At 27.2% G+C, this 17,766-nt stretch overlaps 1 protein-coding gene across 2 annotated transcripts in view; it reads right to left on the bottom strand.

The window, feature by feature from the left end:
• Positions 1-10,599: 10,599 nt before the first annotated feature.
• vg (transcription factor vestigial) overlaps positions 10,600-17,766 on the bottom strand; it is a 402,494-nt gene continuing 395,327 nt past the window's right edge. Inside the window, exon 7 of one of the 2 annotated variants that reach the window (XM_075376853.1) lies at positions 10,600-11,224. Coding sequence is in view for 1 of the 2 variants with exons in the window: in XM_075376854.1 (XP_075232969.1) it covers positions 11,175-11,224 (50 nt within the window). In the remaining variant the exon portion in view is untranslated. The remainder of the gene's footprint in view (positions 11,225-17,766) is intronic. The other variant, XM_075376854.1, reaches the window with a different exon arrangement.

Here is a 17,766-nt window from a genome sequence, read left to right as displayed (position 1 = left end):
GGGATTCAAACCCGGGATTTATGAATTTATATAATTTTAAGTTTTTTTTTTTTAATTATTTATAAGTTTATTTTAATAAATTCCTTTATAAAACTATTAACACTTCATTTTATACATATTTCTTTTCTCTCTGTAAACATTTCAATAACTTTCATTTTGTTTTTTATACTATTCTAATAATCGTTCAAAAAACATTCGTTATTTGTTGTAAAGGTTAATAAAATAAAGTTCTATAATGCAGGAAAAAATTTAAGCTAATTTATTAATCAATTTATTTTTAAGTTAAAGGTATATCATGATCAAAATTATGCAAATACCAGGCTAACTGAAAAAATCTTATTTAATTATCTTTACAAAAAAGTTAATGTTTTTAGTCCGCATAATATTTTAGATCTGATGTTATTAGTTACTTTCTTAAACTTGTGCCAACTCCGGTGCAGATATCTGTACGATTATATGTATTTGCTGTATCTGTTCATGTTTTACTTTTTTAAATATTCATATTAATTTCGATTTAAAACAATTTTCTACCTACAAAAAACTGTCAGTTGAATAAGCAAATTTATATTCATAATAACTAAATTTTGAGGAAAATAATGTACTTTCCAAGGTACGATAATTTTATACATTTTTATGAAGGATGAAGTGGGGGGATTTAGCTCGTAGCTAAAATTAGTGGGGTGCTGCTCCAGAAAATTTTTAGCTTTTGTTTTAAAATTGTGTAAAAGGAAATAAACATGTATAAAAAGAAATTTTTTCAGAAACTTGATAAAATCCTAAAAGAACAAAATCATGGACAGGCCATGTTAAAGAATTCTGTAAAATAAAAGAACCGAAAAAAATGAATAAAATAAAATAGCTGGAAGCAGAATAATAATTTAATTCTACACTTTATCATATTCAAGAATATGGTATACGGTTTTTAAGCACAACCCAAGCGGAGTAAAAAAAAAAACTATCTTCTACTAGCACGCCAGGGTCGGCACTACAGGAGCGACTGTGCTCTCTTTCTCCCACGCAGTCTCGTGTGCAGCTTCCTATGTACGCATGCGCGCAACAGCCAAACACGACGCCGCTGGAACTGTGAAGCTCACAGTTCTAAACAAAAGGTTTTGTATCTTTTTCATAAACTGGGGGATGGCTACTGACATTAAGCTTAAGGATTATGTATTGTACAAGTATAAAAAAAAGAATTAAAGAAAAAAGGACTCATTTTATTAAATGTTATCGATAATATCAAGTGGAAATAGCGGGTGCTGCAGTTCCATAGTGCCTATACGTGAGCCGCCACTGGAGGGTTGCCTGTTAAAATACAGTGAAACAAAATACATCCCAACTGTAGATTAATCGTTTTTAATCTATTCTTTTTATGATTTAGAAACCAACTATATAATACTCATTCATTACAAAGGAAAAAGATGTACTTTAAAAATTTGTCTTATATCATGTATGAATTTTATATCAACTTTCTTCTACTTTATTGTAATGGGTAGAAACCTATTTGAAAATAATTTGTAGAAGTTACGAAAAATTATGCATAAAACTACCACCCCGTTTTTCATCTACTTTTGCGATAATTCAATCATTAATTTCATAACTTTGTTCGTAATTATGGTTAACAATTGAAATAAAAATAAGTTACGCAGGAAAGAAAAATGGAGAATTTCTATTAAGACGGGAGGGAATCTCGATCGTCTTTTACAAGAACTTACATTCACTTCTTGTAAATATATTATACGGTACAGACTTTTTATTTTATTGGCGCTATAGTTCCATTGTATCAAATTCTTTACAATGTTATAAAACGTTGAAATTACCCTACTGGGAAAACAAATAAAAACTGGAACACGTTAAAATTTTTTAACTAAAATTCTTCGTAATTTATAAATTTTCTTTAAATAAATGTAACTAAAAAATAACAGATAAAAGAACAAATATTAATACGGTTTAAAATTCTGTTTTACATTTAGTAGTGGCTTGTAATATAATTCTTGAAAAATCATTCAATCTTCTGTCATTATTAGAGTTAATAATTTTGGTTAAAAAATAAATACTCGTACCTTTTTATTTTATAATCTTAATTTTTTTTTTAAATTAAGATATAATTTAATTTTAATTCCAATTTTATAAGTAGATTGCTCCATTGTTGTACCATTGACTAATATTCAGCGAACATTTATTTCCTGTACCAGTTATTCATTTTTTTGATGGGTTACTTCTAGTTTAGCTTCGTTAACTTTTAAATTTTTTTTTAATATTTATAGTCGCATCAAAAATTAAAGTCATTACCAACTTATTAGTATAATGTAACTGTACCGGTAAATGTGTAGTCTTGAATAAACTCAGGCCGACCATTCCTGAGACGTGTGTGTGGTTAATTGAAAGCCAACCACCAAAGAACAGCGATATCCATGAACTAGTGTTCAAATCCAAATAAAAGAAACCTTTATTAGGATTTGGACCTGAAAACTTCGACTTCAAATTAGGCAATTTAGACGACAAATTTACCACTAGACTAATCCGGTGGATTTTTATTTAATACTCTTAAATTGCTTTTTTCAAACATTTATATTTAAATCTACTTTATTCGTAAGGCGTAAATATTTCAATTGCGTTAGTTGTAATCCATTAAAAAGTTATTATCGAAAAAAATAATTATATATATATTATACATATATAATTATTTAACATTATAATATTATATTATACTATAATATTTAATAATACTCTTTTACTCCAGGTTTCTCTAAATCTACTGCAGATACGGTTCTGGAACTTATTTTATTCAATTCTTCAGATCAAATACCATTAGAAATTGCTAATTCTGCTTCTTAATTAATGGCCTAAAATTTTCAGTACGACCTCATTTCACCGGGGTAGCTGAAATCCGAGGAAAATATTTCACTATCCGTAACTCGCTAACGAAATATTTTAGGACATATATGAATATTTTCCATTATTTTCACAAGTAGAAAAGGATAAGAAAGGTCCGAAAGAACTTCGTGATACACTCTGTATTAGTATTTAAAAATGAATTTTAGTTTTTTCTGACACCACATTTCTATCCAGCTTATCAGTTTTTAATGGAAATTGTACTTTAAATTATCTTATCCCTTACTTAAACTGTTGCTATGTTGTATTTAAGTAATATGTCCCCGGGTAACATCCAGTATTGTTAGAAATAAAGATTTTTTTTACAGTTTCCTTGCTTTACTTTTATTTTAATAAGTAAATAAAATAATAAGTAACATAATTTAATCTTTATGAAATTTATATAAATTTTATTTGAAATAAATTTCAGGTTTCTTTACAGTAAAGAGTAAACATAGATAGACAATACTCAGTTTAAATATAAAGAAGAAAACAAATTTATTATAATATTATAAATAAGGTTTATCATATTTGAGGTCATATAAACATAATTATAATTGCATAATTTCAGATTGCAGGATTATCTAATTAGAAAATAGTTTTAGGAATTTCATAAATACGAAATAACATTTTTTAAATTTAAAATTATAATTAAAAAAAAAATAAAAGTTACAATTATGAAAAAAAAATTATTTTATATCGTATTCATGAAAATTAAAATTGAAATTTTTTAAACCTCGTATTTTAATTTACATTTGTTTTATTTTCTTCTATGCATTAATTTTAAAATAATTTTTTATGAATGTAACTCTGTATGAGCGGATTATAACTTCATCCACAATTCTGATACATAAAATATCTAGATATATGTTTACATAATATTTTATTTGCTGTTAAAAAAATGTTTATTTCTTTAATCCTTTAAACAATCAATAAAATCGAGAAAAAAAAACAATAAAATCCAAAATTTTCATTTTCTTATCACAATTAAAACCAGAAAAAAATAAACTAAAATAGAATAAAAATAGAAATTAAAAAAAATGAAAATATTGTATTTTCTACGTTATGCAGTATTTATGTTATTCATATTAGGTTAAATTATTATAGATAAAATGGTCGATTAAAACGATGTTTATAGCTATATATCTTATCAGTGTATAAAAGGTTGTCTCACGATTCATTTTAAATGTTATGTTTTCCTTAATTAAATAATTAACATGAAAACCCTAATAGAAAAAAAACAAAACACTTTCTAGTTGTTAATAAGAATAAAAGTATTCAATTTTTAATACATTTTTCATTTTGATTAAATTTTTTATGTTGAAAAGGTTTTTCTTCGAAATAAAAAATTTCGTTAATTTTTTTGTAGTATTTTGACAAAATTTCAGTTCTTTTGTTCAAGGGATTTTAAGGAGGTTTTTAAGAAAAACTCGTTATTACAGTTTCTAAGACACATAAGGAACTGCTTAAAAAATAACTTTTTAGACATTAAAATTAACTTTTTAGACATTGCTGTAAAATGCATCGAAGGGATAATGGGACGATCTAATGTCTGGTTGGAGTAATATCAAATATTTTTAGTGATTTTTTTTAGATGATGAGCAACAACTGCCTTGGTCACTTTGCCTTACCAGGATACAGATTTTTAGCGTATGAAAAAAGCCATGTCTGACCGGGAGTCAAACCCAGGACCTTCGGATAAAAAACTGAGACAAAACCACATCCCTATGGAGATCGGCAATTTTTTATATCATTCTGCCGTTATAAACGGAAGATTTAAATAAATATTATTTGTACTATCTTATCTTTTCCGTAAAAAGAATGGTGTTTGATTTTTTGTTAGATGTATGTGCTCAAATTTTATTTTAGCTGTTATTAGTGCAGAGCGGACCACGTGGTGCGCCGGGCAGTTGTGCGCAGAGCATGAACGATTTATACTTCTTCATACGAACGATTTATATAAAATTAAATTTGTGTTTTGGGGATTAAAAAGGAAAACAATGAGGTTAGAGCTCTGTTAAAAAAATCACACCTCAAGAAACAGCTAAAATGTTCAGGAATTTGAATCTTTTCATTGTAAAAGTTTTTATTGTTGTTAGTACGCCAAATTCATGAACGTTATTTAGTTACAGTTGGCAAAAACATTTAACAAAATCATGTGTTATGAAACATAAACCATGTAATATTTTCGCGGTAGGCCATAAGCCCGGCTTTTTTCTAGTTAATATTAATGGAAAAATACTTCATAAGTTTGAAATAATATTCAAAAGATTTTTTATGAAATGAATTAAATCTGAGGTAGATTAAAAAAAATTTATTAACGGTATTTGTGAATTTTATTTTATTTCAAAATTTGTAAATAATCAGTTTGTTGTATATTTTTTGATCTGCAAAAAAAAATCCTTAATTTGTATAAAATGAAACTTTCGTTAAGATTTCTTTCACAAGTTATCTTTCTGTAGAGTATTTTTTTTTCAATTCAACTTACTGTGATCAAATAACAATGCAAAAATTATACCAAACAATTATTTTTTAATAGTTCTATCGTCATATAAACAAACTGAATGAACTCTTGAAGGTACAGTTTAATCATATTGAAAATGACTCTTATTCCTTTATACTATGAGTTCTCTCTTTTTTCTGTTCAGCCTCCGGAACCACCCCAAGGTGGTTCCTTCAGAGGACGAATGAGAATGATATGTATGAATGTAAATGAAGTGTAGTCTTTTATAGTCTTAGGTCGACCATTCCTGAGATGTGTGGTTAATTGAAATCCAACCACCAAAGAACACCGGTATCCTCGATCAAGTATTCAAATCCGTGTAAAATTAACCGCCTTTACTAGGATTTGAACCTTAGAACTCTTGACTTCGAAATCAGCTGATTTGCTATGACGAGTTCACCACTAGGCCAACCCAGTCGGTTATGAGTTAGGTGACACTATCATCACTTCGAAACGTGAATCTAGTACCTACATTACGCAACTTACTCGCTACGGTTTGACTAGCCAGTTAAAAAACATCTCTGGATATCACTTGATTATCAGAATCAAAATTGTAAGAATAAATAAGATTTACATACAGTTATATATGCGATTACGGGTACACAAGTTGGCCTATATTGTTTTCTATTACATAGTTCGGTTAATTACTAACAAAAATAGAATACAGTAATTCATAAGAAGAGATCCCTCATAAATCATTTTGTTAATACGTACAGAACGGTAAAAATAAATATTATGGCCTGTTTTTTTTTTTTTTTTTTTTTTTTTTTTGTTTTGTTTGTTTGGGGGCGAAAAACGCCTGAGCGTTATCATCGCCCGGAATTTTTATTAGTAAAACGGTAAAATAATAAAACTTATAAGGTGTAAAATTAATATTAATCATATAACAAAAATTTATTAAAACAAAAGTCAAAAAGGCCTGCAGTCACCTAACAGTTCATATTAGGAAATAATACATCTTAAATTACGGAAGTAAAACAATATTAATTAATTAAATTTCATTGAGTAAATTAATAGTTTGATATATTTTTAAAACTTATGATAGGATTACCATTAGATATTTTATCATGTAATATATTTATTAGATATATCAAACTTCTTGTTTTTATAATTAACAATTTTACTTGAAATTGCATCAATTTATCTTTACTCGTAATTATTTAAATAAAATTAAACTGGAAACGAATTAAAAATCGTGTGAATTAAAAATATTTAAAAGAATTAAAAATATCTAGTAGTTCATGAGTCCTTTGAAGCTGCCTGTAGTTATATCATATATTCACGGATGGTACACAAAACTATTATTACAGTTTAAAAAACTTATTTTCTGTATTTCGACTACTATTGTTAAAATACTTCTAAGAATAAAACGGAATATATTTCTTCCGTAGGAACGTTTTCATCGAAAGCTCTAAATTCGACCAACATGAAAAATATAGTAAAAATCAGATACTTTTTCCTTATTAACAGCTGGAAATTCATCAAATCGGTTTTATTATGAATATTTTACATTAATAAATTAAGACAAAAACACAAGTTTTCAAAATCTATGAATCTAATTTATGTAATTTTTCATTGACAAGATATAACAAGCTTCGTTTTTTAAATACGTACTATACTTGTAATATTAATCGTAAAAAAATATTTACAAGCATTAATCAAGAAATACTGCTTTTCATTCACCACTTAAAAAAAACATATATTGTTTAATTAAAATTTATTCAATACTACATATATTTTCATTAATTGAATATTTTTCTACTATATGATCCAAATAGCATGATACCGTTCTCTTTTTATATTTAAGTAGAAGATAGATTTGAAAATTTTTAGTATAAAATAATAAGTATCTATTTTAGTAAAAAAAAAGATTTTTTTTCAGATTATAGGTAGTAAGATTATACAGCATGTTAAAAAATTACTTTACCCATCTTATATTTTTAAGAGATGAAAAATATTTATTCTTGAAGTACATACCAGACAATAATAATTATTTTTTTTAACCAGTCTCTTAAACTAATTCTATTAAGCATGGCCCGTTGATAATAATATATCAGTATTACATAATTATATTTTCCACTTACTAACATTCATAAATAGGAACTATTTTCAAGCGCTTGAATATAGTTTTTATTAATGAATATTAGTAAGAGAAAATTATGCTAAGTGCAACAAAAATTATATATACGAGTATATATTTATATATATATATATATTATTTTTTTTTAATGTTTCTTAAACATCTGGTTTTTGATGGGTCGCAGGGGAAAGAGCTTAAACATTTTTAATATAAGAAAAAATAGTATTAACCAGACCTCAATAAATTGATTTGTTAAAAAACATGACCGATGAAAGTTTTTAGTAACATTAATTACCGTAATTTTACGGAAACCACAGTTAATTTCCTAATAAATTGTTAGTTTTTGTTTTTACTTTTTTTAAATTATAACGAACAGAGTTAATTCAAATTTTGATAGGTAATTATATTACTGAACACCGGTTTGCACAATTTTTTTTCTTTTTAAATAGCTATTTAAAAAATGTTCTGTATATCCTAATCTTTAACCCAAAAATATTTAGTCTTCTTTCACCACTGCAGCACCATAAGAAACTTGGAGGCTAGATATTATTTTAAAATATATCCATATTGCCTAAAATGCTAAGTGCAACAAAAATTATATATACTAGTATATATATATATATATTTTAAAACGTTAAAAATTTGAAAGAAACTTTTTCAACATACCGTAGTTATAATCATGTTATACAAAACGAATTGTATTTTCATTAGTAAATCATGTTTTAAGTTATTAAAATATGTAATATCTGCTGATACTAACAATGTATATGTTTACGTTAGTTAACTGTAAATAAGTAAAAAAAAAAACATATTTCTTTGTTTTTGCATTTGAAATACACTTTATAGTGTTTTTTTTTTTTAATACTACCTTCCTTTTTCCTGTTTAGCCTCCGGGAATTACCGTCAAGTATTACTTCAGAGGATGAATGAAGATGATACGTATGAGTGTAAGTGAAGTGTAGTCTTGTACAGCCTCAGGTCCACCATTTCTGAGATGAATGATTAATTGAAACCCAATTACCAAAACACACCGGTAACCACGATCTAATAATCAAATCCGTATAAAAGTAACTAACTACCTTTACTATGATTTGAACGTTGGAACTCTCGACTTTCAAATCAGCTGATTTATGAAGACGCGTTCACCACTAAACCAACCCGGTGGGGTTTTTAATACTACCTAAGATTTAGTTATTGATGTTTTGGTAGAGATTAATATAACAGTATTAGTAATGATTTGGGTTATAATTAGTAACTTAACTTGCTTACTAATTAGTAATCTAATTTTCAAAAATTATACTCGTATTATTTGTATTTTTAAATAATCAAAAATATTTCATTATTTTTAAGAAATTGTAAGAAAATAAAGGGAAAATATAACATAATTGTTATCCTTTAAACGTTATTAAAACCGATAATCAAATACTGATTACATGTAAGAGTCACTATACTCATTACTATTAATATAGACCGAGTTGCGCGCGCAGCATTCAGAGTCCGCCAAGAATCTCAACTGTTACACACATATGCTCTCTCATACACAGGCTGTTTGAAACAGCAAGCAATGTTTTCTTCACTGTGTAGTTTCTGTACATTTCATAGCGTACACGTACACTACTCAACGAAAACACGGCCCTGTTTTCGCGGTAATTTGTACACGGTCACGCGGAGTAAGAGAGTTGGGTCATAGTGGGGATGAGAAGGCAAGTAGATGCTACCGATCGGCGGAGGGGAAAACCGCCAATATATATCGTAATGAGTATAGTTCACTAATGAAAATATTATATATATGAGTATTTTGTTTAACATGACTATATGTTCAGTATGTTCAAATTATTATTATTATTATTATCTTCCTAAATTACTTTGATGATAAAAGATACCTATCGAAAACGTAAAAGTTAATAAAATTAAGATTAAAATACATATAAAATATGATCGGTCTTTTTATTAATCATAAAAAGACTGTATTCTGTTTCATATTTGTGTTCTCATATTAAATTCCAATTTTTTTTCTCATAAATATAAAAAAAGTTTACTATCATACTATTCATCGCAAAAGATCGTAATCTTATTTTTTTCATCTGTACTTTGTAAATTCCTTTATTTTCTTGTAGAATGTAATAAAATGGATCTATTTTAATTAAATAGGAATCAAATCATTTGTATTAATCTTTCTAGTTGAATGACTGTATAATAATGTAAAGATTATGTTTTGGTGGACTATTAGTAGCCGTCTGCTTCAGTTTAAATGGAACTTGTTTCTAAAATTTAACCTTGATCAAATTTAACGATTCTTGCATTAATAATCACGTTTTTATGTCTACGTTAAAAAAAATGTATATAAAAAAATATCGAAGAAAAACCTTATTTAAAAAATTTATTTATATTTAAAATTTCTTAAATCTAAAATCATTTCTATTCGTTAACCGTTATTTATAAATTATTCTTTCCAGTAAATTATTTTATTTCTGTTGCAATTTAGCTCTTTTCTGTACTATATGCAATGTAAAAACCTCGGTAAAGTATTTAAATTTTAAAGGTATCTTTTCTATATTATCATTTAAGACATTTTAATCTTTAAAACATTTGTTTTTCATATCTATTACAACCATCATCTACAATAAGAAATCATGCTATTTGGATAACATAATTACAATTTTTGTATTTTATAATAATAATAAATTATAAGTTACGTATTATTTGTATGTTATTTTTTCAATTTTTTTCTTTTATTATCCAAGTTTATGCTGATTCATCTAGAAATATTTGTGTAGCTAATGATTTAGGATACAATTATAAAGCTTTATAGCTAATTTACTTGTAATTATTAATTAATTAATATTTAAATACATAATTTTATCTACAAATTTTACAAATATTATATAATAATAACAGGAAAATGAAAAAACATAACAATATAAATATATGTATTGCACAAAATTTTCTCTATTTTACAAGATCTGTCTCAAATAAATACATTTTTTTTTTAATTTTTGTTATTTTTTGTTTTATTTTATAGTTAATGTTAATTTATTTGAAATTTAAACATATACAATTAATTGTTTTATTAATAATATTAATTATTTTATTACAGTATTATAATATGTACATGGAATAACAATTATTCTATACATGTGTCAAATTACAGTAATTGTCTTTGTATTTTTTTTTTTTTTTGTTATTTTTTTATTTATTTAAGATTTTATTATCTTACACTACTTAAACTTGTGATATTACTCTAATACTAATCAAATTTTTCAATATTTACAAACAAACTTTTTTCATCGCGCACTATTTTCGTAACTAATCAACGTACAGTTTTTTTTTTTAAATTTCAAATTATTTTTACACAGTAATATATATATATATAAGTTAATTATATATATATATATATAAAACTTAATTCACATTTTTCTTTAAGTTTATAATTAATTATATTTGTTTTCTATCCGATAAAGGATAAATAATTATTATTGTTCTATAATATATATATATATTTTTTATTTTACACTATATTAACATTGGTCAGAATTATTATCCGTTCATTGTCTTTTTATAATAATTATTGTAAATTAACTTTTTTTAAAATATTAACAAAGATCCCTGATAGTGGCATTGCACTAAAGTAAATACCAAAAGTATTTCACTTTTTATGTTGCTGTTTTTAACCTCTAGTCGTCGAGTTATATCTTGTTTTTATTAGAAGAAATGAATATTTCAAAACCAGTAAAGATCTTTTGATTCCGCTTGTACTTGCGCTTCTAAACCTGTAACAAAAATTATAATTGATTTTAAAAAATGTATGTATATATAGGCTAAATTAAAACTATTGAATTGTTTTTTGTTTACATCCTTTCATTATCTGTTATTTGTAAAAAATGTTTTTGTGTTCTTACACATTTCTAATATTATTAAGTTTTAAAATAAAAATTAATAAATAGACACAAGACCTGCCAGATTAGTCTAATGGTTTAACTCATCATCGCAAAATTAGCTGATTTCCCAGCCGAAAGTTTTAAGGTTTCAGTCCTTGTAAAGGCAGTTGCTTTTATATGGATTTGAATGCTAGAATGTGGATACCGGTGTTCGTTGGTGGTTAGGTTTCAATTAACCAGACGTCTTAGGAGTTGTCGATCTGAGTCTGTTCCAGACTACATGTTTATCGGTAAATTTACTCTTATATTGCAATTACATCAGGCCTGGCAAGCCGGTAGCGTTAATTGTATTTTTGCCTATACAAACACACACACGCACGCGCACATACACAAATCCGGCAGTAGCTGGAAAACTGGTTGAAAAAATATATATTTAAATAAACACACGTTCTTCAATATTTTAACAGGTGGTCCAAAAGTCATAAATAAAAAAATTGAAAATATACCTCTGGCTAGCTAATGGGAAATTATTTTGTCGTTGGTAACTTTGATTATTTTTCTTAACGTGACATTCTTTTTTCTATTACATGTTTTTCAAACTCCTCTCGACGTCATACAATGGTGAAATTTTACACAGCCACGTAAGTCGGATGACAATACAATATTCCATTGTTAATATGGATATTTTTGGGAATTACTCCCTAAAAAAAACTCTTAATTTTTAAATCTGTCGGCCAAAAACCGTTGTATTTCTAATAGCCAATAAGAATTAGATGGGAATATGCATGTTTACCATTCTTATAACTATTTATGTTTATTTATTTTATAAATATAATCTAATCAAACTTAATTTACGCTCGATATGCTCGCTAACCTTATTAATTAACAGTAATTTTTTGAATATTTAAATATTAAATTCAGTAATTATTGCAATTCTATTTATCATTTAAATAATCAAAACATTACTGTTAATTAGTCAAGCTTAGCGAGCTAAGCGAGCGTAGGTTAAGTTTGGTTGATTATGTTTATAATTTATATCTATAATTATAGGCAATAATGCTTACATTTATAATATGTAAAATTTGTTATTACGGAGAATGTTTAAATTTACCGCTATAAAAGAGTATGTAGTATATTATTGGGTTATTTCTCCAACCTGGTTATTGTTAATATCAGTATTTCCTGCTATTTTGAAAAATGCATATTCCCTCCTAATTCTTATTGGATATTAAAAATCAACTGATTTTTGGCCTATTGGTTAAAAAATTAAGTGTTTCATTTTTTTGGAGTGGGGAATTCCGAAAAAGACCCGTTAATTTAATATATTTGTATATTTTATATACGTGTGATGTCTATAAATTATACACACGTTAATGAATATCTTGAGGAAGGGAGCTGAATCGATAAGATGTGGCTATCGATCTGATTGATTTTGACTGTCGATTCAGTATGAATATATCAGGTGATTATTGAAGTGAATTTTAATATAACTTGTGTAAATTTACTTTCTAAAAATTATATACGCTAAACATCTGATTTAGTTATAAATAACTGGTATCATATTGAATAACGGAAACTAATTATCCAAGTTGTAATATAGAATAAAACTACGTAGAATTTTTTTGTTTTTTTGTTTGCTAAAGAGTTAAAATAACCAAAAGTAAAAACTTATTTGTCGGCCGGTAAAAAGTATAAAGGTTTGTAGCCGGCCTCTGTGGCGCGAGTGGTAGCGTCTCGGCCTTTCATCCGGAGGTCCCGGCTTCGAATCCCGGTCAGGCACGGCGTTTTCACACGCTAAAAAAACTGTCATTCATCTCAGGCTCTGAAGCAATACCTAACGGTGGTCCTGGAGGTTAAAAAAAACTTAGTTGTCAGATAAAATTAAAAGAAAGTGAGACAAGAAATAATTATGAAAAAAATAAAAAACACGACTACTAAAAAACACATTGCTTTGTAATGTAGAATAATTAAAGAGCGCGCGGGTGACAATTTTGTATATAGAATATTTAAAAAAATTTATTTAAACATATATATGTTGATTGACATATATGAAATCGGTTCAACCGTTGATTTGCTATGGTGGAACAAACATACATTCACCCTAAATACATTTCACTCCTTTTTTACAGTTGTGTGAAGATTAACACTTTACTAAGAAATTTTACAACTTAAGAGAATTTAATTTATTCAAATCTGACCTTAAACAACTCAGTTCTGTGGAAGAAATAAAAAAATAGAATAATATAATTTCTCAGATATTAATTTAAAAGAAGTATCGAAAGACACTGAATCTCGGCAAGCATGTAGGAAAAGAAACAAATAAAATTCTACAACGATGATGAAAGAGAAAGCGACTCAACGAAAAGGATGGTTGGAGAAAGCGAGTCAAAAATACCAAGAAACACTAGACACTATACCGAGACACTAGAACTGCGTGAAGTTCGATTGGCAAATCGTCATATCGTGCAACAGATATACCGCAAGATCGCAAAGCTTGCTTGGTCAACCCCAACACTGTTTAGAATGTCCCTACATTCTAAACAGACTCCACAAAAACAAGAAATTAGTTTTGATTAGAGTTTAGGCGTCAACGACGCCATAAATTGAATACTGATCTTACAACAAATGTTTTATGGTATCATCAATAAAATTTATACAAAACGATGTTATCCTAACCAGATTTCAACAATTTTATTTGCAGCAACAAAACCGTCATATCTGTCAAACGAATTAAAACAAAAAAATCAATTGCTAATTTTTAATCGCTGTAAAACGACAGTACTACCTACGACTTATTGGAACTATCTTCAACCAGGATCAATACTGATAGTAAACATGATTCAAATAATCTCGCAGTCATAACAACGTTTAATGTCATGTATAATACCATTCCTCAAAGTCATCAAATTTGATGATTTATACGGAGAGTTTGGTTTCAAAGGACTTGCAATTTTTTTCACCCAGAAAATCTTTGAAGACAACGAAATATTACCACGTATGGTATCTAGGTCAACAGAAGATGAAGAGATTGTGGCCGTTACGGAATATCTTGAAAACTAAAACATAACACGGAAGCTTACAATATCTCGTACATGGGTGTTTCATGCATTACGTTATTTGATCGAAAACAATACACTATATTGTGATGTTATCATTGATTATAACGACCAACTCAACGAGCAAGCACTGGTTAAAATCACAGAACCAACAGAAACTAGTTTTTAAAGAAAACCGTGATTTTAAAATCACGCTTTAAAATTTAAATCTTTAAAACAGAATTTCTTGAAATCACTCTTATTTAACAAACTTTAAGTAACTAGTTTTTACCAGTTTTTATTTTACAATATTATCTGTAAATGAATTCTAATATGCAGGTGCAAAATCTATTACCTTCTTTAGTTCAAAGAGTAATCAAATTTTGTCGAAATAAAATTTAATGAAATAAAATATTGAATTTATTTTAATCAATAATATACATAAAAAAGTATTAAGTTCTTAGATCTGTATATTATTTATATATACTAGTATGTTGTTATTTTAATTTTAATTTTTACAAACTTCAGACAACTTTTCCGATACTTTTTCTTCTGATTTAAAAAAATCGATTTTATTGAATTATAAAAAAATATTAACTATTTATAAATTTTCATTATTTTAATATTTGTATATAATACGTTGAAGTATTGAAATATACCAAGGTTATAATATCAACATAGCTTTTCGGTAACAATAAAAATAAATAATTATTTAAATATAAAAAAATTTATTTGTGTAATAAATTAATATTTGTTAAATTTAATAAATTCTAATAGCAATAAAAATAAAAGAAATGAGAAAGAGAATGCATATATATAATATTATATGGCATTATATGAATTGATGGAATTTTTACGGAATGAAGCTTTGAAGGAAAAAAATGCTTTGAATTTGACTAAAAATATGTTATATTTCTCGTATAAGTGTTTTTTTTTATTTGATTATTATTTAACGTAATCATTCAAAAAAAAAAAGAAACATTTACATGAGAATGAATATACATATTATATGCCCGAGCACGATTGTTCATACACATTTATTAATATAATATCATTTAAATTAGGTATAGGATTTGGTTTCTTTGGTATAGTACCACTATGCAAAAGTATATAAAGTTACAGTTTAATTTTTTGTGGAAATATGATAGACAGGACAAAATCTATATATTTAAAATAATTGGCTAAAACCTTGACAGAATCCCCCAGCCCAAACCACTGGATCAATTTCGGGAAGTGTTTTTTTTTTTAAATGAAAGCTTTTTACCCATATATGTCAACAATGGTTGCCTGCCCCTCTCTGTAAACAACGCTAGTATTTTCATTATAAAAGAAGATTAAAGGAATAATAAATAGTTTAAAGGTTGTGGATTTATGTAAACCGAATTTTAAAAAATTATGTATTCTCATATTATACCGTACATCTAGATTTAAAATTTTTCAACATTTATTTAAAAAAATATATATTCCAAATTTTAAAGCAGTTTTAATTTTTATAATTATAATAGGAGTCATATAGAAATATCGGATGTACAAAATATAATATCGGGGTTTTAATTTGTTTAAATACCTCTTGGATAAAATGCAAGTGTTGGATTTTGTAAGAGTACAGTTTTGGTTGCGAAAATGGTCGTCTATTGATTTCCTATTTTTCCACTTGACAGCGCTACTAATAAAGTGGACAGTTCTGGACAGACAACCTTCTATGTTTTACAGTTTGCTAAATATGAATCTTTAACTACAGTTCAATGTGCGTTCCGTAGACAATTTAATTGTGAAACTCTGACTGGCGATTATATTCGTCGATGGCATAATCAGTTTAAAACGACCGGGTGTCTGTATAAAGGGAAAAATACGGGACGATCGAGGATATCTGAAAAAATGTAGAACATATCAGGGAGTCTTTCCAGTATAGTCCTAAAAAAATCTATTCGGAGGCCGGCCACGAAGAAGCGATGCCGATGATCACAGTTTAGAATGTTTAAGGAAACGCTTACGTATGCAAAAATAAGTTACAGGAACTTTTACAGGCTTTCAAGCCTACCGATTACGCTCTACGTGCTAATTTTGCGATCGAATCTTTTGATCGTATTGTGTTTAATGATGAGTCAACATTTCATCATAGTAGAACATTATCTGTGTTTATAACTAGGGGTTCCCATGAACTCTTAAAATGTGGAAGGTACTTCCAAAAAATATATGTTTTTTGTGTGGTAAACCAACAGCAAGAGTTTATGGTTCGTTATTTTACGTTGAAGCAAGTGTAACAGGAGTTGCTTGTTTGAATGTGTTGCCTTAACGGCTCGTTCCTCAATTGCACGCTGGAGAAGAGAATTTTATTTGAAAATAAGGTTTCCTCACTGGTGTAACTCTGTGTACGATTAGTTGAATGAAGGATTAGCTGGATTAATGGATCCTGTGTAGGATTATTTGGATCTTTCGGCTTGGACCTGATAACAGAGCTTATTTCTGGTGAGCTCCTTAGTAAAGAATTTTAAGTATATGACTCGGCTATGCTGATCTATCCTATTTGAGGCACAAGGCTGAAGAAGAGGTCGCTTCTATTTTTCCAGACATGCTGGTTAAATTATAGGATAAACTTTCCTATCCCTTGGATGTATGCCTTGTAACGAAAAGTGCTCACATTAACCATTTTAGGGTAAAACTCTTAAGAGTTATTCTATCATTTTATTTGTGTTTCATTACTGTAAATCAAACTTCCAAGAGATATTAAATAGGTTTAAAACTTAATATTTTCCTTTGTACACCCATGTCGTACCCAAAAAATAAACTTCCTTCTTTTGAAAGGTAGTTTATAAAATATTCAATTTGAACGTATTTAATAGAGGATAAGTCAACTACAACAAAGAAGGTATTTACTAAATTTAAACAGTTGATCTCTCTTTTTATGTTCAGCCTCCGGAACTACAGTAAGGTATTACTTCAGAGGATGAATGAGAATGATATGTATGAATGTAAATGAAGTTTAGTCTTGTACAGTCTCAGATCAACCATTCCAGAGATGTGTGGTTAATTGAATCCCAACCACCAAAGAACACCGGTACCCACGATCTAAAACAGTTAATGTAGATTTATCTTATTCCCAACTAATTTTCATCTTATGAACTTTTTTCAAAATAATTAAATTATATGCAGAATTATGGTGAGTAGCTTTTATAAATTCTAAATTTTTTTCTCTTTTTCTTACGTATTTCTGGTTTGAAGTTATGTAAAATTTTCTCATCTTTGCAGTATTTTACTTTTTGGGTGCTTATACAATAGTAAGCTCCCTAATTAGAGAAAAGTATTGCAGTAGTTTTAAAAACGATCTTTTCACAATAGGTTATGAACTGAAATGACGATAAATACAAAAAAAATAGATGGAAGGGTTTAATTCAATTC

Source organism: Lycorma delicatula, chromosome 10 (genome assembly GCF_047948215.1).
Source record: "Lycorma delicatula isolate Av1 chromosome 10, ASM4794821v1, whole genome shotgun sequence".
NCBI classification, from domain to species: Eukaryota; Metazoa; Arthropoda; class Insecta; order Hemiptera; family Fulgoridae; genus Lycorma; species Lycorma delicatula.
This window is presented reverse-complemented; position numbering and strand designations above follow the sequence as displayed.